Here is a 27,888-nt window from a genome sequence, read left to right on the forward strand (position 1 = left end):
CCGATATAAACATAAATGTAGTTAAAACAAGTAGATAACGAACTCGTGCAATTGAATTTTTCTATGTCTTTTTAATCCATATCATATTTTATAAATATGTGTTCATTATCGTTATCATCATTGATGTTTCTGAACTAATTTTGACAAAATTGAACAATACTGGATGAAGTGAATAATTCATCATCGATGTTTCTTCTCTAATTTTACAAAATTGAACCATAGGGTTGGCAAAAAAAAAGTGAATTATCATTCCTTTCTATCATATGGTCTTTTCTTATTAATTTGGGAGCGGGCGAAATCATATTTTAATTATATATTATATCTCGTAGCAAGTGCCCCTTGATATATATTTGCCATGATGAATCGGAATTTTCTTTTGTCTGCATAGGCCTACCCAAAAAATATATATATTAGCATAATAGTTTCAGATACTACATGTATGATGAGACTAGCTCGTCTACTATAACATATCTGTTATAGTAGCGTCTCAGATGTATGTTATGTAGTGGCGGATTCAGAAATTTTCATAAGTGGGGGCCGATTTCATCACGCCTCAGTGATTCCCTATATAAGCAACCAAATTTTTTTCTCAAAAAAAGGGGGGCTGGCCTCTTGGCCCCCTCTAAATCCGCCTCTGTTATGTTATGAAAAATATTGTTTTCCTTTCATTTCCAGGATATAAAACTAAAAGAAAAGCCAGTTAACGTTATGTATGATGACACTATCGTACAATTTAATCGTATCTGTATCTAGTGTCTTTTCAGGTTTTCTGACTGGAAACAAGGATTTGTATAGTGAGACTATACAAATCCTTGCTGGAAATTAAAAATACTCTAATCGCGCACTGCAGTACTAATTAACGCTTAGCATGTGTCATTTCTGATAGGTAAATCCATGATGATAATGATGTGAAATGATTATCGATTTTATGACAGCCAGGTGTTTGTTCAGTTGAAGTGTTCATAATGCCTTACCTGAGAAGGCATGTTTTTCAATAAACACCGCTTTAGCAGCCGTAAGATGGAAAATGGAAGTAGGACTTCACGGGAGTAAAGGAGGATATCTGGGTGATCTAATGTATTTACCACTTGATTATACTGTGTCTGATTACGTTTTGAGAAGAAGAGGAGCAATATCATTTGGTTCAAGCACAGTATTTGCATCCACACCGAGGTTTGAGGTACGAAATGTTATAAAATTGTTTAGATACTGGAACTAATATGCCTACGATTTTCACACCTTTAGAGATTTAGATTACCCCCTGTTTTATCGACAGACTATTAACTCATTCCCTAAATTAATATTTTGATATATATCTATCCAGTTAAGCTAAGCTGGTTAGAGCTACAAAACAATCATTAGTTTGGGATGTGCTTGGATCAGTTTCCAACATATATATATATACTGGATATTTTTGTTTTTGTTTTTTAGAAAAAATGGGGGGGGTCCATTATTTGTGCTAGAATGCAATTTTATTTCCAACCCTGGGACCCCCTGAATTCTCCACTGCTCTATTCTTTACATCTAAGCACCCCATTATTATCTTTTCCTTATATTTTGCCTTTCTCTCTTTCTTTATCATGTTTATCTTGTGTACCTTTTGGCTATATACACCTTGTCATAGATTGTCACTACTTGGAAATCTGTGCTGCTTGAACTATTGACATCATATAATACAACAATCACTTAGAACTCCATTGTGGAGTCAGATATTTTGCATTATTAGGTCAAAATTTATCAGGAACATTTTTGATGTCCGGCAGACAGATAGTGATAAGGTGTACTATTTTATGATGAACTTGAAATGGAACAATAATTTGGACCCTAATTGTTGGAATGTACATGTAATATTGGGTCAGAAACCAATTAACTATGACTGCAACAATAATATTTGAGTCTACAGTTACTTTATATTCATATTAATTAAACTTAAGGGACTAGTTTTGTTGCTGAATTCTCTTATATTAAATAGCTTGGTTATAATAATACAATGTAACCAAAACCATTTTTTTTTTTATAGATCTGCATTGAACTTGAAAGTTGTTTAGATGTTTTACTGTTCTTCAAGATAATACTTCAGTTTAGTAGTGTTAAAGGCAAGAATATTCAATGGTTCAATGTGTAAATGAAAAGCATCACTTTTTGGTAGGAACTGTATACCGGGTAGTAAATATGGATACATCCACAAAATAAGCACAAAATGGAAACTTTTGTCTGGATCATGAATTAATGCAGGCAAAATAAAAGTCGAACTAAGTGCATTTTGGATCCCCTCGCCCTATACTAACTTGAGACAACACACCAAGTAATACCAAAAACAACGCAATCATGTCTCCAGCAAATAATTTTTGACGAAAATATATAAATATTTCAAGAATAAAAAAAATACGTTTTACCTGAAGCATGGCAGGCATAAAAAGTACTACAGGGATAATTTTTATGTTCACCTATTATGCTTTTTGGTCTGTGCATTCTTTCATCAATCTGTCTGTCCCGCTTCAGGTTAAAGTTTTTGGTCAAGATACTGTAGTTTTTGAGGAAGTAATGAAGTCCAATCAACTTAACTCTGTGCACATGTTCCCTATGATATGATCTTTCTAACTACATTGTACATTGCCAAATTTGAGTTTTTACCCCAATTCCATGGTCAACTGTATGGATACATTCTTGTTTTTTTTGTAACGACCTTGATGATGCGACTCTTGTGGTGAAACATGTAGACAAACATGTAGTAATTTTATATTATTTTAGTATAACAAGGTTGTTGATGTGTTTTATTGTTTAACTTTATGTACCTATATACATGCTGACCAATTCAGGGTTTTGGTTCACTGTATACCCATCAGCCTTTTTTTTTTTTTTACTATTAATCTCACTTTCATAAGTTGATTACTTGTGTTAAAGTGTATGAATCTCTTTGAATTTGTAAAACAAGGTTCCATACCACATATTAGATATATACATGTAGGGAAGGCCAGGATTGAGTTAGGGGGTTATTACTTCTAGGAAGGGTTCAAAAAGTTAGAGGGAATTTTGTTCCAATTATTTTTGGGGGTTCATATATTTTTCTTCAAAATAAAAAAAAAACATTCAAATTTTTGAAGATCCTTTGAACACATTTATTTTGACTCGGAAACCTTTTCAGGGTTTAACCGTCCAATTTCTGGGGTTGTATCAGCTGTGCTAGGCAAAGCGGTTTATTTGTTTTAAGTTCATGCCCCTCAACAAGTGAAATATGTGAAATATGGAAAACATTTGAATTCTTTTATTTCATTTTACATGCTCTTTTCTAGGGTTGCTATATTTGACTTTAGAGGGGAAGACTTTTTTTCTGGTCATTTATATTCATTTTGACCTGAGCTATTTTTACTCTGTGACTGCCTTGAGGTAAATGACCATTTTATCAACTGTTTGTTTATATGTCCACATTATAATATTGACTTATAAGTTCTACATCTATTATGTTAGTTCAAGTACATGTAAACCGTAATTGCCGTTAAATAATAATTTAAGCCAATATTAATAGCTAATTTTTTCTCTTCTGCTTAGTACCAGTAATTTGAACTATATATATATATTAATGATAGATAAAATCTTTGCCATGATTTAAAGCATTCAGACACTAGGAACCTTTTGTTTTCAACCAAATTGATGACAATATATGTTTACAAAACCATATTTGTTTACCAAAATCTGTATTAAAGATGAAAATCATAATTTTTTTAAAATGACTTGCATATGAAATTGACAGATTTTTGTTCCCCCTGCTAATGAAGAAAATTTATTGTGACAAATTGACGTCATTGATGTTTATCACTGCTCTGTTCACACTGTTGGAGAATAATGAAACTGAGTAATAAGTTGCTAATATGTGGCTGAAACTGACAAGTATGACAATAACACCATTGGGTTGATTGATTGATGGACGGATTTCTTACATCTGCTCTATGGATCTCGACTTCTCTATTTTGATCACATCAAAACGATTGAAAATTATTTTTATTTTGCTGGTTAAAGTTTGAATTTTTATCATAAGGTATTTTCTATAAGCATGAATTGATAAGAGTTGTTCTTGAATGGTAAATTAAACTGTTGTAGGCCAATTGTTCAGTTGAAAAGCTGATGACCGTAATTGTAAGCTATTGTCATTATAAGATAATGGGTGATTATGTGCTATAAATCCATATGCTATAAATCCTTGTGCTATAAATCCATATGTGCTATAAATCTATGGATTTATAGAGGCTTATTTCACACTACATGCAAATAAAAACTGGTGTACAGTGGACAGAAGGGTGGAAGACACTGCATATATCCCTTGCAAATGCAACGACCCCAACGTAATGCTTTTATATTTGTATTAACTGATAAAAAAATGGAGGTCAATTTTATATATACTATTTTCACTTTTACAGTTCAGAAGTTAGGGTCCTTGATAGATTAGAAAATGGCACTTTCTCTTGTTTCCATGAAACTTTCGCCTATTTAAGCTTTTCAAATTTTAATATGATGTTAATGATGTTGAAATGGAGGTCAAGTTTTTGATATGCAGAATTATCACTTATACTTAACTGGGGACATAATCATACTCTATTGTTTGTAAATACCCACAGAACATGGCTGGTCAAACAAGCCTGAAAAACACCTTACATGTACATAGACAATAACTGTTTAGTGTCTTTAAATATCAGCTGTATTTGTACGAGGCTAGGAAACAAGGTGTATGCAAGCTTTTAGCGAGCAACTACACCTGTTTCGATCGGAGTACAAATACAGCTGATATTCAAAGACACTAAAGAGTTATTGTCTTTATCCTGCAATTAATTCTGTATATTGTTTGTGTTTTGAAAGACGCTAACACTAACATATTTAGCATTTATTTGATTTGTAAACTAATCCCTTGAGGACCGCGTAGTAATATCAAAATCACACATTACGCTGAAGACGGGTTGGCAAAAAAAGAATCTTGAATGGTCAACAATAATACATCCCTCAAGGTCAATAATTATCTATTTTAACATAACAACTAATTTCAACAGTAAAAACAAATAACAAAAACATTGTCAAATTTAAAACAGAAGTTTACGAGTTGTTCTACCCTTCAGACTTGACATTCACTAAACATGCATGCTGAAATTAACATGGTTGATTTTGTTACACAATCATACACATTCATGTTTAATGCAACTGGAATACACATTCTGAGGTCACACAGGTTCAAACAATACTCAGTCCAGCAGTGGGCGGGGCTTTAAAGCGATATCTGTATAGTATACAGATACAGCATAGCGATATCTGTAGGGCTGTATCTGTATATAGTAGGACACCCAATTGCAGGATAAATTAGAATACAACACTTTCATTTGTACTAGTTGCCCTCGTTGTTCAACACTTGTTACCTTCAATATACAGAAGATACGATTAGTTGTCAAATTAAAAGCTCATTTCTTGTTATTTGATGTACCTCTGCATTGATAGTGCTAATTTAAAATTATAAGAAATTGAATTTTATTTTACCTTCGTCAGTGCACATAGCATCTGCCTTTATATGACCAGACTAATTTCAGCATATATATAGGTATTAATTTTCAGAATACATAATTAAAAAAATATTGAATTAACATAAAACAAAATTTTCTAAGATCTTATGTAAAAGTGACTTTAAAAAAAATGAGAACAAGTTTTATTGTAATTCAACCATAAGTAGAGTTATGTTTCTTCAAAGTGGATAGTTCCAGATAGTTTCATGAAGAAAAAGTAACTTGAACTTTTTACAACTTTTGCAGGTATGCATGCTACTGATAGCTAATACCACTAACCTTGAATTATTTCTTTAACCACTAAAATATAACTATGTTTATGTGGCAGACCATAGCCTATTAGTGAATGAAATTAATGGCGATAATTAGGAAAATAGTTTGCTTTAATGGTTTTTGCACACCTTACAGACAGAAGGATAGTTGAGTGATTCGTGCAAAATATGAATGAAAAAAGAAGTTTAAGTTACCATGACAACTTCAGGTTTTATCTTGTAAAAGATGTTAATTGATATTATTTTTTTTCACTCATTGGAATACATAATGACATTAGAATTTCTCATTAATGATATAAGTATGAGGTAAGAAATTCATTATTTTCCTGATGATAAACAAAGAAGTACCATTTAGTTTCAAAAGTACTCGATAAACATTTGTTATGGAAATTTTTAAAGTTCATTTACATTTGATTGGGTCAAACAAAAAAAGTTTATGTGTTTACTGTACCACTACCTAGGCTACCCTAAAATTTGTTTTACCATTTTTGGTTAAGTATTGTTTAAGTCACAATGTTGCTCCCATAGATTCAATGTAAAATAAAAGTCTTCAGAAGAAATAAAATTCCATACCTAACTATCTATTTTTTAAGCATTTTGTTTGACCTTGTTTTTTTTCCCTCATTGTGTAATTTTGAATTAGAAAATTATTTGAAAACAATTTGAAGAACATTTTTTAGCCTTGAAACTGTTCAGCTTTTTACTACCTCCAAAGTACCATAACATCTTGAAAGTTTCCATGTTATAACTTATTCTCTGTTAACTTTATTATTCATTCATTGATTCAATAAGGCCCTTTCTTACTCTAGCTTTCTTTTGACTTTTAAATTCTTAGACCAAACCTGCAAAGCCATAGGGATATAAACTAGAAACTTGCATCTGCTTTAAGGCCAGCTGAAGGACGCCTCTAGATCTGGGTGTGGGAATTTCTCGCTTCATTGAAGACCTGTTTGTGACCTTCTGCTGTTGCCTTTTTGAAACATTCCCCGTTTCCATTCTCAATTTTATGTATATCAAATGGGACAGCAACTGGACATCTTAAGTGGTCAACCAACATGTGAAGAATTGAATAAGGCTTTGGTCTCCAAATACTGAAAAAAGAAGACTTTCCAGAAGCCAAAATATTTTGCTATTTTAGCTTTGTGGGCTTGAATTCAGCATGGTTGCAGTTTTCATATAAAAATGTAGAATTTTGTGGTGCTATTGTGTAAGAATATATTAAGAAACATAATTTTTCTCTATTGAGGAAATCATGTAGAGTTTGGTTTATGTAAGACTATAATGACATCAAAAGAAACATCATTTCCCCTAGAGCTATCAAGCTCTTATATGCATATATATGTTTGTCATTTAAGGAGTGCACACTTCTACTCTGCACCAGACAATAACAACACATCAATTAGATGTACTGCAACATGATATTAATTCTACTGTAGATGCATTATTTTTTGTGGATTTCTTGAGTTTTTATAAGAATGTGTATAAGACTTTGGCAAAACCACCAAATTAAATATCTATAAAAGTTTTCCTCAATCCCATAAATTGTTACCCACAAAAAAATAAATGAATCCTCAGTATTTTAATTTGAAAAGAACAAAAGATACAATGTCAAAGTGTTTTATATTTTTGGTATTAATGATAAATGAATAAAAAGTTCCAAAACAAATGTAAATAGTTCAACATACATTTGTAGACTTAATTTTCTTTGAAAAATATTTGGATGTCTTGGTCAATTAAGATAGATTTAAATTTATAAGTTTATAAACCTTATCTTATTTGTAAAGCTTTTAGTGACCATAGTGGACATTTATAATTTAATTGAAGGTAAATATATTGTGTGTCATAGATCTCATTTGCCTATAGATTGTAAATATAATTAACTAAGTACATATAATTTTCTTTTTACTGAAGTATGGACTGAGTCTGGTACGGAAGTGTTCCTATGGTTGAAATCGCATATTTTGCCAAATTGTAATTTTGTCTATTGTGTAATTATTAAATAAAAAAATAGAATATCAGCAAGATTATGAAGTCTATAACTATATGTATTTACAAATAACGAATCTGAATTCTGACAAAGGGCAATGGACAGTAATTATATATATAATTGTTAAAAGATAAATCTAGCTTTTTGATACAATTAGAAAAAAATTGTGATTGTGTAACTGAATGTTTGTCCTTGCCATCATTGTCTGTCTGTCTGTTTGTCCTTGCCGTCATTGTCTGTCTGTCTGTTTGTCCTTGCCGTCATTGTCTTTCTGTCTGTTTGTCCTTGCCATCATTGTCTTTCTGTCTGTTAACAAATGTCCTTGTCATCCTTGTCTGTCTGTCTGTTTGTCCTTGCCATCATTGTCTTTCTGTCTGTTAACAAATGTCCTTGTCATCATTGTCTGTCTGTCTGTTTGTCCTTGCCATCATTGTCTTTCTGTCTGTTAACAAATGTTCTTGCCATCATTGTCTGTCTGTCTGTTTGTCCTTGCCATCATTGTCTTTCTGTCTGTTAACAAATGTCCTTGCCGTCATTGTCTGTCTGTCTGTTTGTCCTTGCCATCATTGTCTTTCTGTCTGTTAACAAATGTCCTTGCGGTCATTGTCTGTCTGTCTGTTTGTCCTTGCCATCATTGTCTGTCTGTCTGTTTGTCCTTGCCATCATTGTCTGTCTGTCTGTTAACTAATGTCCTTGTCATCATTGTCTGTCTGTCTGTTTGTCCTTGCCATCATTGTCTGTCTGTCTGTTTGTCCTTGCCATCATTGTCTGTCTGTCTGTTTGTCCTTGCCATCATTGTCTTTCTGTCTGTTTGTCCTTGCCATCATTGTCTTTCTGTCTGTTTGTCCATGCCATCATTGTCTTTCTGTCTGTTTGTCCTTGCCATCATTGTCTGTCTGTCTGTTTGTCCTTGCCATCATTGTCTGTCTGTCTGTTTGTCCTTGCTATCATTGTCTGTCTGTCTGTTTGTCCTTGCCATCATTGTCTGTCTGTCTGTTTGTCCTTGCCATCATTGTCTGTCTGTCTCAGTCTATAGAGCAACATGTTTTATTGTTTGACCCATGTCTTTCTGTGTGATAAACAATTAGCAATATTGTAACTTAATTGATACATTTGAATTATTGAACAAATCATATCACAGATTATGGGTATCTAAAAAATTAGCAGATTATAACAAAAGGGTTGGTAATTCTAGATTTGATGTTTTTATTGTTCTCATTTATAAGGATAAATTTACTTGGAAAATTCTTTCCTTGTTTTTGAATTAACTTTGAACTAGCTCTCATATGGCTTCCAAGATATTAGGTGTAACAGCCAGTTATCTGTTGTATAAATGCTAAATGATAATAGCTTAGATGTGGATTTTCAAGTTCCTGCACAATACATCAAATCTAGAAGCAACATGAAAAGTGGCTTATTGAGCAGAATTAAACTGTTTTGATTGAATTCTTAAAAATAAGAAAAATAAACTTTTTCTGTGTTTCCCCTAAAACAGAATTACAGCAACATTAATAAATTGACTCTGAAAGGACCATAAACAAAACAAAAGTGAATCTAATTTGATGTCTGTTATAGCTCCTAGAAAAAGAAGGTCGGCCAATCAGAAGTATATACATGTATATTGAGACTTATTTTTATATAATAATATTGTCATGTCTTATTGTTGACTTAATTACTTCAATCATTATACTTGATTTACTTGATGCTCTTTATGGGTCCTATTATTTGGAAAATAAAATATTCTATACAATGCTGACCTGCAATTTAATCCTTAAAGTACTGATCATCAAATTTTAGTGTATAAAGTGAACAGACTAATCAGACAACTTTATTTAATGGACTGTATTTTATTATTTTGAATATATTTAAAGAATATTGAAAATATTATGAGGAAATGATTGAAATTAGAAGTGTGATTAATTGCAGTTGTTTCCCTTAGGTTATAAACAACAATTGGCCGATAATGATTGTTTGTTGGTACACATCAGTATTGATCATTTAAAAAAGGCAAGGTCACACTGTATGACTACTCTTTTGTACACATCGAGTGCAGTCTTCTGTTAGAATACTTTACTTTATAATTACCTCTAACCCTATACAACAAAAACAATTGTTTGCATTCATTTGCCAAGTATTTTCAAAAATGAACCTGGAAAAATTAGGATCGAAGCCTGTATAACCAATTATATAACATACTTCTTCAACCTTATGATTAGGTGGCATTTGATATTTTGGTGGAATGTTATGCTTTGGTTTTGTGTTAATATATTCATAAATTTTAGGAAGTTTTAATAGCTACCGTTATTGATCATTGAGCGAGAGAACACAGTGACTTTGAACTTATTTCTATATCACTAAAAGTGCTCTCATTTAGATACATCAATTATGATTTAAAGTTGGTAAGTGATTGCGTCATAAGATTGAATATTCAGTTACAAATGAATATGTGCTATGTACACTCAATCAATCTTAATTAAATCGTCAGAAGCAGATCTTATTAACTTTGATTTGATATCGTTAATATTTTCTCATTCTGTAGAATCAGTGCTGTGTATTATAGAACTAATAACAATGTGTTGCTGAATAAAATATTGGGATTTTTGCGTCAAGATGTCTCAGTTGATTGAAGATGTGTTTTAAATAAATTCCAATAACTCAGGAATTAACCAATTTATATGATGTGTCGTCATGTTGGAAATAAAAACCTGAAGATTTTTGCATCAGTATTCTTTAAATGAAAATGTCTGATAATTCTTCGTTATGTGTCATGTTTTCCTTTAGAATGGACTTTTTACGGTGACAGGATAATTTCAAGCAATGATGCCCTTTACCACTGCAATGACTTGTATCCCCTCCAAAGGTCATTTAGCAACATGGAGAGTTACAGAGGGAAAATGTAAAATCATCTACCATGACAGTGAAGAGAGCCTTGTAAGTCCTTTAATTCTATTTTAGATTAACAAAGAGGGTCTAAATGTCTGCTGTGCTTTTAACAGTAACTGCTGTACTTTTAACAGTTAAGTTTGTAGTTAAAGAGGGTCTGTTTGACTGCTGTACTTAATAACAGTAACTGATGTACTTCTTACAGTTAAGTTTGTAGTTAAAGAGGGTCTGTTTGACTGCTGTACTTAATAACAGTAACTGTTGAATTTCAAACAAAAAAGTGTGCAGTAAAAGAGGTTTTATGTGACTGGTGTGCTTAATAACAATTACTGTTTAACTTCTAACATTAAAGTGTGCAGTCAAAGAGGGTCTAAATGACTGCTGTACTTGAACAGTACTTCTAACAGTAGCTGATGTACTTCTAATATTAAAGTGTGCAATAAGAGAGGGTCTATATGACTGCTGTACTTTAACAACACCTGCTTTTAAAACTTCTAACATTAAAGTTTGCAGTAAAAGAGAGTCCAATTGACTGATGTACTTCTAACAATTATGGGTGTACTAACAGCAAAGATGGTTTTAAGGACTAAGCACTTAAAGTTTACTTCTAACACTTACTGCTGTACTTCTAACAGCAAATTAGTTTGAAAAAGGGAGATTATGATTGATGTACCATTACTGTGTGCAGTCAAATAGGGTCTAAATGACTGCTGTACTTGATCAGTACTTCTAACAGTAACTGATGTACTTCTAATATATTAAAGTGTGCAATAAGAGAGGGTCTATTTTGACTGCTGTACTTTAACAACACCTGCTTTTAAAACTTCTAACATTAAAGTTTGCAGTAAAAGAGAGTCCAAATGACTGATGTAGTTCTAACTATTATGGATGTTCTTACAGCAAAGATGGTCTTAAGGACTAAGAACTTAAAGTTTACTTCTTACACTTACTGCTGTACTTCTAACAGCAAATAAGTTTGCAAAAAGGGAGTTATTAATGATTGATGTACAGTTACTGTTGAACTTGTAACAGTATCAACAGTACTTTTCCATAACAATAAAGTTTGCAGCAAAAGAGGGTATTAATGATTGCTGTACTTCTTATAGTACACATTGGTTGTACTGACAGTAAAGTCTGTAAAAAGTCAGAGTTAAAGAGAAATGTAATGATGTCTTTTTTGTTAGGTTTTCTTTTAGAATGAATATTTACTTTGTGTTAAATCTGACTTGAGGTTTTATCTTGATAATTAACCTGAGTTAAAAGTGTTGGAGAATTTGGCCAAATTATAATAAATTCCAAGAAATGAGTATTTGGATGGAGAGTTGTCTCATTGGCACTCACACCACATATTCCTATATCTATTTATCAAATATTGAGATGCATGCACATACATTTCTGTCATACATGTATCTAGTTAAAAACATCCTGTTTCCCCTCCAAATCATGAAAATGAAAAAGCTGTTCCTGTTCAATGAAGGAAAGTCAAACATGATTGTAGGTTAAAAATGACCTTTCATATGCATCTCATGTTTGATACTTTTGTAGCCTGAGTATTGAAATTAAAGTCAGTCGCTTGGAGATTTTCAAATATATAATTATTTAAAGAGATAAAATATATACAGAAATTATTATTTGTATATACGTATGTATTTGAACAAGCATTAGACCTCTTTGTTTTAGTCAGTTGATGAGAATGGTGATCTACTTGAGTTTAATGTATTAATCTACATTTTGTTGGCAAAGTTACCCAACAATGCTGATCATTTTACATTGAAACGGATGGGTAGACAAAAACAGTAAAATTTTGGGGTGTCATACAGATATTTTTTTACAACCTGGAAATTGAATTGAAATTTATGGTAAAATTTACAATTTTTAGAAGAATCTAATGTTTTCTATTAGCCAGACTTGAATGATATCAAGATAAACTGATGTGACCTCAGGGATCAATATACCAAATTGACTGACCACCAGACTAATTACATGACTGACCATAGGAATCATTACATGACAACCACAACTGGTTACAAATTAAATAGATGATACTCTCCTACACAAAAGTTTTGTCCTGGGGGAATGGATACGTCGTGATGGTTCTCAGTGAATCCATTAGTACTTGATGGTAAAATCTTAAAGTGGTCTCAGTTATTCCAGATACTACACATGTACAATGATTCTTGAGTAAAACTTATAAATTTTAGTGATCATCTAGTAAATTTCATAACCCCCATCATCCTGAACATGCATGTAATACTTACCACTGGTCATTATGTAAGCAACCAGCTGTCAATCAATCATAAAGTTTCCCCTAAAAATTCTTAAAACATCATATAATTATGCCTATTAATTTTTAGTGATTCAACAGCATTTGAATGATCAAACTGTTATAGTCACAAAATGACCCACTTGAAGTATCTCTCATTCTTTCCATTGGCCGATACTTGACCATTCATTTTGTGGTCATTTTCAGAAGGTGTAGATAAAAAGGTTGTTAGCATATTTATTTGGCATCTTTATTATCCTAAAAATGGTTATAGTAACCCAATCTTTTTTTGTTTGCTTTAGGCAAATGTAAACAGTTGACAACTTGACGTCATGTGTAGTTATATATTTCATGTTTGAGTGAACATAGTACAATTACGTCCTTAAAATGTACTCCAATCAGATGAAATTTTCGATTTTGTCAATAACTTACTTGTTGCCTAGTGAAAAAAGCTTGACTGTTCTTTTCATGAATACATTATTTTTTCCCTACATATATAAATAATCCCATCACAGATAACTGTCTTTCATTCCCAGTGTTTTTGCATTCATTGCTGGAGAGAAGTTGAATAGAAATGTTTGTAGGGAGTAGATACGATTGAATTGATGTAAATAAGAATTCATATACATGCATTTTCATCTTACTAGGGTTTCCATTCATAGCTATTTTGTCAAGTTAATTAAAAATTGTGATGAAGTTGAGAATAAATTGTGTAAATTGCCGGCTGTGAATGGTAGATATTGATGATGCCTTGATGGGATATATAAGAAACATGGGACACTGTTGTTCATCAGAGGTATGTTGGTGTATATGTCAATATATTAATTAATGAATTAATTGATGATGTCATAAAGTAATTATAATCAATCTCTGATATGGTGGCGTTGTGACAGATTAGAAGTGTTTGAGTGAGAAAAATATGTCAGTATGTCTGTAAATTTACATGACTTTCATTTAGAAATTCTTGTATAATAATTAGTTGGCAATAAAATCTTCACAGAATTAAGGAATTAATTCATTATCACCTATCAGATAATTACTACAGTACATATAAATGACATATTGCAGGTTTAGTCATATATATTTTTCAGTTAGACCTACTTCTGTTTAAAATTTCAAATTCAAACTTATTTTTTCTAATTTCTTCATTGAGATAAATGATGACGGACTATGTTGAACTGAATTATTTAAAGATTGATAAAATATGTTTGACTTGTAAGTCAAAAAACATTATACATTTATTTTTTTTCACCGAGATATCAAGGGGTCTTTTTCTGTTTAAATTTTTGTCACTACTGAACAACACCAAATCTTCTAGGGTATCATCTTCTTTAATCTTTGTCCTTTACGGAATTATCAAGAGACATTCACTTATATCAAGCAGTGGATAAAATGTAGATAATGAAAGGTCTAGGACCATTTAAATTTTTCTGTGAAAGGTCCTCCTAAGGAAATAAATGGTCCTGTGTAATGGAACAGTGTAAAGAATGGAAGGTCCTTGACTTTTGTGATTTAAAAATGAAAAGTCTTCTTTAAAAGACAGGTCCCCAACCCCTATTAATTTTCATCACCATGCTCTACTACACTAAATATCAAGGAATATTTGACTACATAATACTGTTTCACCACTCCATCACTACTCCTCCACCTCTCCTACACCATTACTTTTACCTGGTATGTATATTGTGATAGAGAGAAGAACTGCATGAATATGGTTGTAATCTGATTAATCATCCCTTTATTTGACTTTTCAACATTAACACAGAGGTTGTTATATATAATTATTAGAGAAGGAAATGTTAATCCTTATTAACACATGAGTTCCTTCTGGTTTTAATAGTTGGATTCATGATGGTCTATACATATTGTTTCTGTGAAGTTTTTTATGGAGTGTTCTTTTTCTTTGTCCTTAATTAATACATTCGTTTACATGATGTATTATGGTATACTGTTTTCCATCTGTCTGTTCGTTTGTCCTTCTGTCTGTCAGTTTGCCTGTCGTCAACATATCGCCGGCAAAATCTCAAAAGAATGATCGGTTTTCATAAATTTAAGATTTTAAGTTTTTGAGTTTTAGTTTTTTTTTTCAGTTTTCTGTCAATGCTTTCAGCAGTTACCATGAAACTTTGGTCACTCAGGTTTATATCTATTAAGAGAACCTCCCTATAGTTTTTCATGAATTTCTGATACTTGTATGACCTTGAGAAGTTATTGAACTTTATTTTCTTTGAAAAAGTGACAGCGTATCATGTGCTCATGGCGCAGCTGTTTAGTTAAGTGTTATTTTGGATTAAAATGATGCTGAACAGTACTGCAATAACTTTTTATGAAATTTATAGATTTTGTTGCACAAGTAAGTTTTGTCACTGCGATTCCTAATACATCCACATGACTGGATTTATTACGCTTTTATTTCTAAGAAAATGTCAGAACATGAACATCAAGCAACTTTTCAGTTCAGTATAAATTTTATCATAAGCTATTAGAAACCTTGTTACTGCTTGAAATAAAAATAGGTGTGAAACAGCTTGATTCTGGTGACTTCACCTTATATCTACCTAATCATTAGTTACACCTGCAGAATTTTATTTTCAACTATTTTTTTTATAGCACTGTGTTAATTCAGAAAGGAGTACATAGAAGATGAGGTATGAGTGCCAATGAGACAACTCTCTATCCAAGTCACAATTTATAAAAGTAAACCATAATAGGTCAATGTACGGTCTTCTACATTAAGCTTTCGCTCACACCCAACAGCAAGCTATAAAGGGCCCCCAAACATATCTAGTGTAAAACATTTCAAAGGGGAAAGCTTGAACAGTCTAATCTATATAAAAAACGAGATACACTTATGAACCACATCAACAAACAACAACTACTGAACATCAGTTTCCTGATTAAATATTTTAGTGGTACCTAACCTTCACCCTTATCTGAAACAATAGTGTAACACCACAACGTAGAAAGACACACTATTCATTATTGTGATTTTTTTATTATATTACCTTTTAGAAAAATTGGCTTACATATAAGTATATATACATGTATATGTTTGAGATATCAGAATGTAAGTTCTTTTCGAAATACTCTCCCAGTAGCATAATTTGCATTAAGGACAACCTCTCACTAATTTCTTAATTAACAGTTTATCTATATATGCATGTAATATTTTCTGAACTCCACATTAAGCAAATAATCATTTAGGGGCCAGCTGGAGCCCCGCTCCAGGTGAGGAATCTTTTAGCAACATTGATGACTCATTGGAGACTTTGGGTTGTTTTCTGATTTCTGATCAGGTTATTGTGTCTTTGATACATTCACTGTGTCTGATGATTCTCAATTCTATCAGTCATCTTCAAAAAAGAAATCTAGATAAAATGAAATTGTACCAGTCACTGAGTGACCAATTCAATAAACATTTTTGTAATGTAAATATGGTCATTTTCTTTTTTTTTTCAATGTTCATATGATTTCTGCAGTGAGTTATTTAATCTGAATGACAACTACTTTATTGACAATTTTATTTAATCTTTTATCATTATTATTTATATTGATAACCTTATTAATTTATTTTTGTTTAGACTAACCATGACGTTTGACAATGTTAATTGACATCAGTTTGAGGTCTGCAACTAGTACAAGAAGTAAATTAAAACTAAGTATGGTACAATAAGAAGGCCATATATATATTAGGATATATAATGTGTTTATAACAGTTTATGTATACATAGACACATAGAGGGCTATTACTACAATTAATAATACTGCTAAATACATGAAAATAGTGTGTATACGTGTTACAAAACAGGTGCTTGAAATTGGTTCATGTGCACGTAAAGAAAAAGGCTTGGATCATAGGATAAATTTGTTAGCATAGAAACAGTAAAGGATTGTACACACAATAAGAGTAAGACTGGAAAAATAATATAAATCTTTGCAGTATGTAGAAAAATAACAGACACTGTTACCACATCTTCCATTGTTGCTACTGTTTGCATGGCAGTGGTAAAATAGTGAGCGATATTTTATATATTTTAATGAATAATCTTAAAATTAAACTCAAATACAGAACAGTTAATCTGTATTTACATATTGAACAAGAGCCTTGCTAAGCACAAGACACAAAAAAAATAAAAGTTAAATTGTGAAATATGAATGCCAGTCTACTTAGATTTTAATGGTCTAAGGTTAGAAGTTCACAAGATTACTTTATAACAACTGCTGTTTAGTTTAAGACAAAAAAATGAAATAAAATCTTGAAATTGTGTGTATCAGCCTTAAAAGAAGAATCTGAATGCCAGTCTACTAAGATTTTCTAGGTCTTATATAGTCACAATTCACAAGATTACTTTATATTCCACTCTTCAATACATTTTGGCATCTGATTTCCTTAGTATTCTGATGTTATCACAAAAGTATGAATTAATGGGGAAATATCTGATTTTACCAATATCTGATTCCACTGAGTTTTCAATCTTAATTACAAGTTGAGACCTGTACAAACATTTGCTTAATAACTTTATACAGTTTCAATAAATGTTTAGTATTGCTTTGTAAATTTCCATAATGACGGATTTACTGTAATCAAAAATATTTATGTAAGCTTAAGTTTTTAGATGGGTCTTTAAGTAAAACAAAAAAGGAAGATATTCGAATCCCTCTGGTCCATAATTAAAGATTATGATCGGATTTTAGGTGAATAGTGTTCAAAATTTTAAAGATCATTAAAATTAATTGGAAAAATGATCATGTGCTATAGCTTTGATGTGTTAAATTTCAAAATTATGAGTAAAATGATTAATTGTTCGAAACTTTAGGAATGGCCTGATTTCGAGCCCAATCATAGTTTTATGTTGTAATGACTAGGGAGCCACCATAACAGACAGAGCAATGCACAAGTAAACCTATAAAATAAGGTCTGAGTTTGGATAAGGTTTTCATAATATTTCACATGTGTATAACAAAAGATTTGTGTGCTTAGTTTAAGCCTTTCAGAGAGCCATGGTGTAGTGGTTAGTGCATCGGACTACAACTACACAAAAGTTCCAAGTTTTGATTCTCGTTCTGGGATGAAAATTTCAGGGACTGAATTTTTGGCTGAATTCCCCAGACACCATTTGTGATTGTGGTCTTGAGGAAACGATGATAGTCCGTCGGAAGGGGACATGATAAATGGCTGACCCGTGTTAAGAAAGAGCCATATCTCTTGCACATAAAAGACACCCTTGTAGATTTCGAAAAAGAGCATGCTAATGCTGCTAGAAGGCAGCACTCACACCCGCAAAGTGGAAAGGGATTGATACAAGTTGCAAAAATCCACTCCAATTTCCAAATCCACTTTAAATAAATATGTTTAAACTAAGCCTTTAAGACTGTCATGACAAATAGGTGCACTCAGCACATATAAAATTATTATTTTTATGTTGGTAAGTAAACTCATCATAGATACTTAGGGCTGAAAATTTTGTACCCCAGACACTGGTTAAAGCTTATTCTATCACTGAATTTGATTGAATTTAACTTTTGTTTTTTTCTATTTCAGAGGCGAGGAGGTATATCATATGATAAGCAAGATGAAACGGCTATATATGTGAGAATGCTTGGTATGTAGATCATGTACAATTTGAAATATTGTGATATTGTTCTAGACTGTGAGTCCATCCTTTCATCAGACTTTATCTGGTTAAAGAAATGGTTTAAAGGCAGTTTAACATGAAGATGGGGTTACACCAACTTAAAATTTAATATGCATGCTGTTTATATAGATGTGAATGTAATAGAATGTTTGACAAATTAGGATTTTCACCCATATTTAGTGGTTTACTGTGCATAGAAATGGTCATAGTGTGAACAGGGCTTGTTGTCAAATGGACAGATATTCTTGTTTTCTAAAATAGTAAGGGCCGGGCCGGGGCTTTATGTTTTCTAGTCTGTGGATTTGTCAGTCCGTCTCACTCACTCACAGTCCAGCTTCAGGTTATAGATTTGGTCAAGGTAGTTTCGTATGAAGTTTAAGTCCAATCAACTTAAAATTAGTACACATGTTCCCTATGATGTGATCTTTCTAATTTTAATGTCAAATTAGAGATTTTACCCCAACTTCATGATCCACTGAACATAAAAAATGATAGAACCGCTGCAAGTGAGCCAGTGAGCCATTCCTGTTCTATGGACACATTCCTGCTCCTGGATAGACAAAATATGTGCAAAGTAGGGGACATTGGAACTCTGTTCTTTAATTCTATTAGCAGTTCATTAAAAAATGCTAGTGGCAGCATGAGTGACATGATTCTTCAGTAAGACTGACCCGGTAAACTTTGGTCTTTGTTTCATTTGTTAGTTCAAGAATTGTTCCAAAAAAAAATTATAGTGCCATTTGTTTAAAATACGAATTGTTACAATGAAAATGAAAGAAATAAATAAAAAATGATCATCACTATTCATTTGACAAATATATAACTGGTTTTGTAATGAAAAATAAGGTGAGACTTTGACATTAATTTAAGGGCAGGTGTATATTTTCACACCTTAGTTCTCAGTTTTACCCTTTTAAAAGTTACATAAACTGGAGCAGTAAAGATCATTTTAGGTAGAACATACTTATTTCACAACATGCATGTACATAAGTGTTCTCTGTACTATTGAGTGATTGGTATAAAAGGGAGTTTTTTATGGAAATTAATTGTTTAAACTAATTCTAGAGACGTGAACAAGATAAAAAAAAATCTTATTTTAGAAAACAAAGGGGTATGTACTGGTACACGTTAAGATAAAGAAAAATGTGTATAACATTGCACAAACTTAACTTAATTAGACTTAGCTTGTCCACTGGATGCCTCTTGAATATCTTTGTCATTTTAGGTTGCTGTCTCATTGATGTTATACCCTAAATCTCTATAATTGTTCATATACATGTAAACCAGTATGCATTGGCAAGGCTAATTGATAGTTTTTTTTTAATTAACCACTGTAAACATTAGAGTGCCCAAATAAGTTCAACAACAATATTTTTCAACATCCAAAAATGTAGAATTATGATATTTCAGAAAGTTTCTAATTATTTTATCAAAACCCTTGGAAGATAAGTGTTAAACAATTTTAAAGTTGGAATGTTTTTTTGCGTTATGGCCTCAAAGGGATGTCACTGATGGCCTCATCTGGGATTAATACAGAATCCAATTAAGCATTTTGAGTAGTCATCAATACTAACGATGGAATAATACCTCTACAAATACAACCTTTTTCATGTATGTGTATGATCTGAATTCTAATAATCGACCTGATTTTTATCGATCATGATGCACTTCGTACAATTAGAACTGAATGTCATACGTAATTTAAAACACTTATCTTTGTAATTAGATAATAAAATATTTGGGTTTGACGTAGTTCTGTATTATCTTTTAGATAGTCTTTATCTGATTCCATTCATACAATATACACACACATTGGATACACATCATACACAGATGACTTCAGGTAATGGCCATTGTAGAACAATATTGAGCAATGTATGTTTAGAGATGGGTTTTGAATTACTTTTGTGTCTTCAAATTGATGTAGGGTTCCTTATAGGGATTTTGACATTAAGTTTCAGGGATTTTGATTCATGTACAGTAGTTTGATAACCAATGTTCTAGCACAAATAAGTATCAGATATTATGCCTGACTTTTCATTTTCTGTTTTTTGCCAAGTTTTGTTTCAGATGAAAACACAGCTCTATAACGGTTAGTCGACATCCTATTATGACTTCTACAGATTTTGTTTGAATTTGAAAATTGAGAATAAAAATTGAACTTCTGTTTTCAAACACTTGAATAGCTATTTTGTTACCCAAACTTGACAATATATGTGCTGGTGGTTAGTATGAAACGAAAATGTTTTCAGTACTACTTTACTTATTTTTGACTTCATACAGCCTTGAAAACTACCAAATTAACTATAGCAATGGCCCCTTTCTGTTTTGACACTCATGTTTCTGCTTTTTCCTTCTAAACACGGTCTTTTGCTCCTCTTGTTGAAAGTAAAACCAGTTCAAGAGATTTTTTTTCTTTGTTATTGAACTTGGACTTTTGAAGAAAAAATGAAACTTCAAAATATTGGTAAGATATGTATCCATTCATGTTTTCTTGAATAATAGATAAAACTCTTAAAGTTTGAAGCTGGTAAAATTAGCATTGATTTAACAACATTAAATGTCATTAATGGTGTATCATGGCTTATTCTACATGTGAAGTTGTATGTTGTGATTAAGATAAGATTCCTCTTCATACTAAAGTATGATCCTTAACCCTATGATTTCACTTTGGTAGGAGTTTAAGTATTAAACTGAGGTTATCAATTTCCATGGATATTCTGGTTTATCCCAATACACAGGAAAAATGTGTACATATTACTTTAATTTTTTTCTAAACAAGCAATGAAAATTGGAATTTATATTGAAAGGAATCCTTCCTCAATTTTATTTAAACATATTTATTTATAATGGATTGGGAAACAAATTTGAAACTTATATTAATCCCTTTCCACTTTGTGGGTGCAAGTGCTGCCTTGTAGCGGCATTAGCCTGCTCTTTTTCGAAATCTACAAGGGTGTCTTTAACCTGCAAGAGTATGGCTCTCTCTTAACACGGGTCAGCCATTTATCGTCCCCTTCTGACAGACTATCATTGTTTCCTCAAGACCATACTTGCAAATGATGTTAAGGGAGAGCCAAAAATTCAGTCCCTGAAATTATCATCCCATAACTGGCATTGGACCAGGAACCTTTGTATTAGTTAAGTCCTATGCACTAAACCACTACACCACTGGTCTCTTTTCCAATGGTACCAGTTTGCCTTCCAAATTGACCACCAGACACCTGAAAATATATATATGGGTAGATTAAATGATTATTTTCAGAAACTTATAAATATTACTAAGTATCATACCACAAAGCACAGATCAAGTTTGAATTTTGGAACCTGTCATTTGTATCTTTCTAGGGCTACTGTAATGCCCCATCAGAAATGGAAAAATTCCCAATATTTTTGTTTCCACTCTCTTAAAATTAAGTTTTCCTCAACCAAATGTTTATTATAAAGCTTATACACAACACTTATTACCACAAAACTCAGATCAAATACAACATTGGGTGATAATTCTTTTACAGTTCTTGATTATTTCCCTTATATAATGTTTTATGCAAAAGAGGGGGAGGGGGCATCATCTGTGTCCCATGGACATGGACATGAGACATGGACACATTCCCTATTTATTCAAAATGAAAATATGCTTGTAAAACCAATGCAACAGACAAATGATGTCATATAGATAATACGATAAATAGTATTGCAGAATTTCAATATGTTTTCATAGGAAAATTTCAAATTGTAAATTTTTATTTTTTTATCAAAAATGCATATTTTTTTATGACCATCCTGTCAATGTTAAAAAGTTAATGATTTCCTGTAAATAAGGGGGTTGTGTGTCACAGATGCATACTATCCTGTCCTCTAACTATCTATAGGTAGTTAAAACACTTCCGGAACCCCTTCATTGACTTACTGCACACAAAACCACACTTAAATATTTATCTTAAGTCAAATATTGTACTATTTAAACTGTCTGCATGTTAATTATGTCGGTCATCATAGCCTTATTTAACAATTGTTTCACAAGATTACAGGTAGATCTAAAGTTGATTTAGTAAAGTATGAGGTCTTCAAACATGTATTGTATTGTATGAATGGAGGTGATATGGTTACAATTTTGTTGGTTGAATTCTATCTTGATATCCTCTTATTTATGTGTGTATAATTTGATAAAAATGATGATTTCTCTGATGTCAGTGCAGTGACATCAATGAAATTTTGTAGGCCTAAGATTTATCTTTAAAATTTGCCTTTCTTAGTGTCATGAATCAAAAGAGAACTAAAAGCTAGCTCTGAGTTCTTATAATTTGTCCAATATATGATCATTTCATTTTACTCAATAAGCTTGTTGTGAAAAGCATTTCAATGTCTGTGACCTTCCTATTTTAAAGAATTTTAAACTGTTTTGTTTTAACTTTAATATTAGGGCAACTTTTCATTAAGACTTAGTTGGAAAGCACTTAAAATTACAGAGCTGATAGTTGTGATTGTCAATTCACAGTAAACCATAAATTAGTATTGACTTTTCACAGGTCTAAAATTTAACAAAACCCAAGAAATCTTTGATACATGTAGTCACTCACAGTTAGAAGTTTAACTGAGTCTTAATGTTGGTTGTACATGTAAATTAATTTTACAAGTAAAAGTATGTCAATACCTGAATGGATGTTATCATTATAGTTGAGTATAATGTTATCTTGACCGTCAATAAATTATCTTTGGGTTTTATAGACTGTCAATATTAGAAATGACAGCGTAGATATAGATTATATAACTGTTCGTAAGGTCAGGTTCTAACTTATATTTTACTAGAAAGTTGTGAATGGTTATTTCAATCAATCCCAACACTGAAAGGGAGGGGGGGGGGGGGGGGTTGAATCTGAATGTCCAATTTTAAGCTACAGTGTCTATCTCTAGAAATATCAGTAGTACTGGTATTTGACATAGATGTAGGTCAATTTTCCTTCTAGCTTCATGTGCTGATCCAGCCTTTTTTTAAGGGGGAGGGAAAACCCAGGAATAACTAGGGGTTCAAATCATATGTCCCTTCTCCGATGCATTGATCGGCCCAAAAAAGAGGGGTTTTCTTTTCCAATAAAAGTGGACTTTAAGAGATTCAGTTTGAAGTGCAACATTCTACTTGAATCTTTAAACTCTGATATAGACACAAATTTTTCTGGCTTTATATTTCTTTAGAAAATACCTTAAATAAAAAATCAACTTTTTAATGGAACCATTGTAAAAAAAAAAATTACAATAAACTGCAAAAACTTTGTACTAAGAAATTATAAACATCAACTATTAGTATTAAGGGGAATGGAAAACTATTCAGGGCCCTGACACTATGCAATATCTTGCAATGGTTGAAACAATTGGTTTTTTTTTGTCACTTTGAAAAGACTGTGTAGTGTATGTGAACTGAGGAACAATTTATCTTTTACCCTTGATCAGTGGATTATCCCATTGATAATTTTTATTCAGTTTGAACTCATTTTGCCTTGACTTATGTTGGACTGTTTAATTTGCTGGAAACTCTGTCTGGTTATAATTAATAAATTGAGGAAAATTTACATTAAAAGTACACTAAATTACGAAAATGAATTCTTGTGATATGATTTTGACATTAACACTAGAGAAGATACCAGTAGGAATGACACCTATTGAAGAAATTTCTATACAAACAAGACCCCATGAACTACTGAGTATTTGGTTACCTATTCTTTACATAATAGTTTGAAGGTTGTTAAATTTCAGGTGAGATAAGTATGTATATGTAATTAATCTAACCTACTTATTGTATAGTACAATCAGGCTGCTCATTTGGAAATGTTGACCTAATTCTTTCTTTCTGATCATGCATGTATATCAAATTATTGAAGAGTTCTTTGAAAAGTGATTTCATTAAAAATGACACTGAAAGAGAAACATTGGTTACAGAACATATATTTGTTTAATATCTTGAAAAAAGTAATTGATAAGAAACTGACAAGGCAAAAATTATCAACATGTCTATCTACTTCACATTATTACCATCAGATGTCTTCTTGTAGGAGTTACTGTCCCTTAATAACCATCTTTTACTAATTTAAGATTTTTTTTAACTAAAGTAAAGCTGATATTATGCTGTAAAAGGAAAAAAAACCAATCAGCATTACAAGATCTTAAAAAATTCTTAGACTGAAACCACCAATTCACTGTTTATAGGAGTTATTGCCCTTATATGATGATATATTTTCAATTGACAAATTTAAAAGTTTTTACATATATTGAACTGATAGTTACAGGAATAAAACAAGGTTGAAACAAGTTTTAAATACAAATAAACCCACAATAACTCTTGAAAAGTATAATTATATTCAGCTAGACAGAAACTGTAAACTGCAAAAATTATCAGCAAGAAAAATCACATGATTGAAAATTATCAGCAAAGCAGATCACATGATTGAAACTGTCAATTGACTGTTAATTAGAGATATTGCTTTTTAATGAAGAGTTTTATGTACTTTTGGTGTTTTTAGATATTATCCAGAAAACAATAATGGATACAGAGAATCTGTAAACAGAATAAAAATGATAAATAAGGCAATTTAGATCTATAAATCATTTCATTGATAAATTGATATTGGGATGACTGCTTTAATGCCAGTTATTATCAAAGTGTAAGTGGAAGGGGCTTATGGAAGAATTTATAAAAATATTTTTAATTTGTACTGATTTGCAAGTAATTAAAGAATATTATCTTGGAAACTAAGACTATGAAAAGATGAAAACATTAACATCAAAATAACCTATTTTTTGCCTGGTGAACAAATCAATCTGATAAGACCTTTAAGTTATTTCGTGAACAGTTGTACATACTTAAACTTAAGATGTGTACATTATGACATGATAGACATTTTCTTCAAATTATTTTTAATATTTTAACTTGGTCAAAAATATATTTTTTGGAAATTTCCAAATTCAGAAAGACTTAGTTACTAATCTCCCAGGTCACATGATTGATCATGTTATTAAAAATTCAGGAAATTAGTTGAATATAAATAGATACACATGTATACAAATAATTAGATAATTGGTATGATTGCCAATAAAACACCTAGCCTCTAAAGTTCAAATGATGTGGATGTGAGCAGTTACAGGCAACCTTAAAGCCTTCAACAATGAGGAAAAACCATATTGTAAAGGCACTGACATGGTAGATTTGAATTACACTGAATTAGTTCAGAGAAATTAACTGCCTTATTTATGAAAAATACATGTTCATTGATATATGTGATAGGGAAAGATCTAGATATATTTTGTTTTACTGAATATTACTTTTGAGTTGCATTTAGACCATTTATAACATTAAGCTATGATGATTTTGTGTTATTGCACACATATCTAGTTGCTATTATCCTGGGTAGATTATTTATTTGAAATCTTACATCATATAATATTCTATTTGCATGTTTAAAGAATTCTGAGAAAAATGAAGAAAGCAGAGATCTATTTTGACAATTTTTGTCATTTATTCTTGTTTACAAGTCATCAAACAAATTATCTGTTATAAATATTCATGATATAAACTCTTTCATTTTTATTTTCAAATTTGTTTTTGTATACATATGTATTTAGTTTCAAGTGGCCTTAAGAAATTTACATAAAATTAGCCACCCATTAAGTGAAAATGTATTGTAAATTAAAGAACTTACTTTGAAAATCAGTTTATACAGTATGTACATAGAAATACTATATGTAATATTATATTAATCTGGACTCCTGACAAAAACCTCGATAAGAAGTTAAATATTTTCTGTATACTAACAGTGACTAATTTAGTTTACATTAAGTTGTAAACATTTCCTTTTTGGAACTTGACTCTATGTAAACACTTGTTCATTAAGGGGATATTTGCAGATCTATTCTATGGGTAAGATTTTTATTGTAGATTTAACGTGCTTTGACCTTGTGATGGGTGTCATCATAAATTTTCTAGTGCTTTCTTTACAAATGGGGTTAATTATCTGTTTTACAAGTACAAATCAGGTCAATTTAACATTTTACTTGTAACACATTAATAATGTTGTACATTTTGTACTTAATTGGGACACTAACTTGGCAATGATATAACCTGCATATTAAAATTCATATTAGATTTCATATAGTTTTAAAAGCATGGCTTACATAGTGGCCATGAAAACTCTTGAAAGCTCTGTTACAACTTGTTAATTTTACTGATACTTCTACTAAAAATGATTTTGTTTATTTTATTTATGACACAAAATTTTGGTTCTGTCTAATTTGTCTTCTGATGTTGCCATTCCTGATCATAACCTGGCATAATCACAAACCCTCTTTCAATAATTTATTCTAGCAATATTTTTTATTAAATTTTTACAAATGCAAGTGTAGCATGGTTGGTTCTATTTTATGGAACAGCGACTCAAAAAAAGGATTGTTAAAGTTTGTTGTTTCCCTGGCAAATGATTTAGCAAGCCTCTCATGGATATTCATTATCATTAATATTTACGAGATAACAGTATGTGACAGTTTGAACACAAAACTTGAATACCTTCCATTGGGGAAGACACTAATGAAGAGTTTTACACATTGGTTATTTCCCAGTATTTCATGGGGGGTCTCATTAGGGGGTTCTGATCCCGGATCTGGCTTACTGTTTTGTCAGATTCCCATATCCCGCTTACACTATGTAAGTAAGCAATTCTCATTTTTTTTGTAACTTCCCAAGTCCTACTAGACCTCATTTCCCGTTTTCACAGCACAATACATGTATATGATTTTCACGTGTCACTCTTACAAAAATTTGGCAATCCCGCGTCACGCTTAGACCCCAATGAGACCCACTTCATGTGATGGGATTTATATATATGTTGTCTCATGTTTTAACACATTCCTTATTTTATCCTGGAGCCCTCCACTTGAAGATTGCTTTATATATGTGACTCCATAACTCCTGTTTCTGCAACAGCTCCTGTTTTTCAAGACAAAGTTTTACTCACATAATGTGCCCTTGAACTTGTGTTTTATTTCTTCAACCATAAGACTTTTGGTGTTTAATATGGGCAATGAAAATGACAACAAAAGACATTCTGCAGTTTACATTTGTATCAGTTTCACCTAATCTCCTATGAATTTTAATGAAATGGGGGGGGGGGGGAGGGGTTGTCTCTTAGCAACTCATGGACTCTGCCTTCGCTTTATCCGATAGGAATGGTTATTCATTTTGCAACTGAATATTTTTTCTAAAGCTAAATTCAGAATTATTTATTGAATCTTTTAAAATAAATTTTTTCTTGTTTTTATTTCT

The 27,888-nt window shown here is 31.5% G+C and overlaps 1 protein-coding gene and 1 long non-coding RNA gene across 6 annotated transcripts in view; one reads left to right on the top strand and one right to left on the bottom strand.

Moving 5' to 3' along the window:
* The first annotated feature begins 875 nt into the window (after nucleotides 1-875).
* LOC134715981 (high affinity 3',5'-cyclic-AMP phosphodiesterase 7A-like) overlaps nucleotides 876-27,888 on the top strand; it is a 57,777-nt gene continuing 30,764 nt past the window's right edge. Inside the window, exons 1-2 of one of the 5 annotated variants that reach the window (XM_063578612.1) lie at nucleotides 876-1,180; nucleotides 18,488-18,548. In XM_063578612.1, coding sequence (XP_063434682.1) covers nucleotides 1,028-1,180; nucleotides 18,488-18,548 — 214 coding nt within the window. In that variant the 5' untranslated portion in view covers nucleotides 876-1,027. Of the gene's footprint in view, nucleotides 1,181-10,327; nucleotides 10,731-13,462; nucleotides 13,742-18,487; nucleotides 18,549-20,399; nucleotides 20,425-26,363; nucleotides 26,491-27,888 lie in introns of those variants that run through there. The other 4 variants (XM_063578620.1, XM_063578630.1, XM_063578640.1 and 1 more) reach the window with 4 other exon arrangements.
* LOC134716001 (uncharacterized) lies at nucleotides 15,934-26,386 on the bottom strand. The gene is made up of 3 exons (XR_010106823.1): nucleotides 26,273-26,386; nucleotides 21,743-21,805; nucleotides 15,934-16,298 (listed from the first exon to the last, which is right to left on the bottom strand). It is a non-coding gene; the product is annotated as an uncharacterized LOC134716001 (long non-coding RNA).

Source organism: Mytilus trossulus, chromosome 1, assembly GCF_036588685.1.
Source record: "Mytilus trossulus isolate FHL-02 chromosome 1, PNRI_Mtr1.1.1.hap1, whole genome shotgun sequence".
Lineage (NCBI taxonomy): Eukaryota > Metazoa > Mollusca > Bivalvia > Mytilida > Mytilidae > Mytilus > Mytilus trossulus.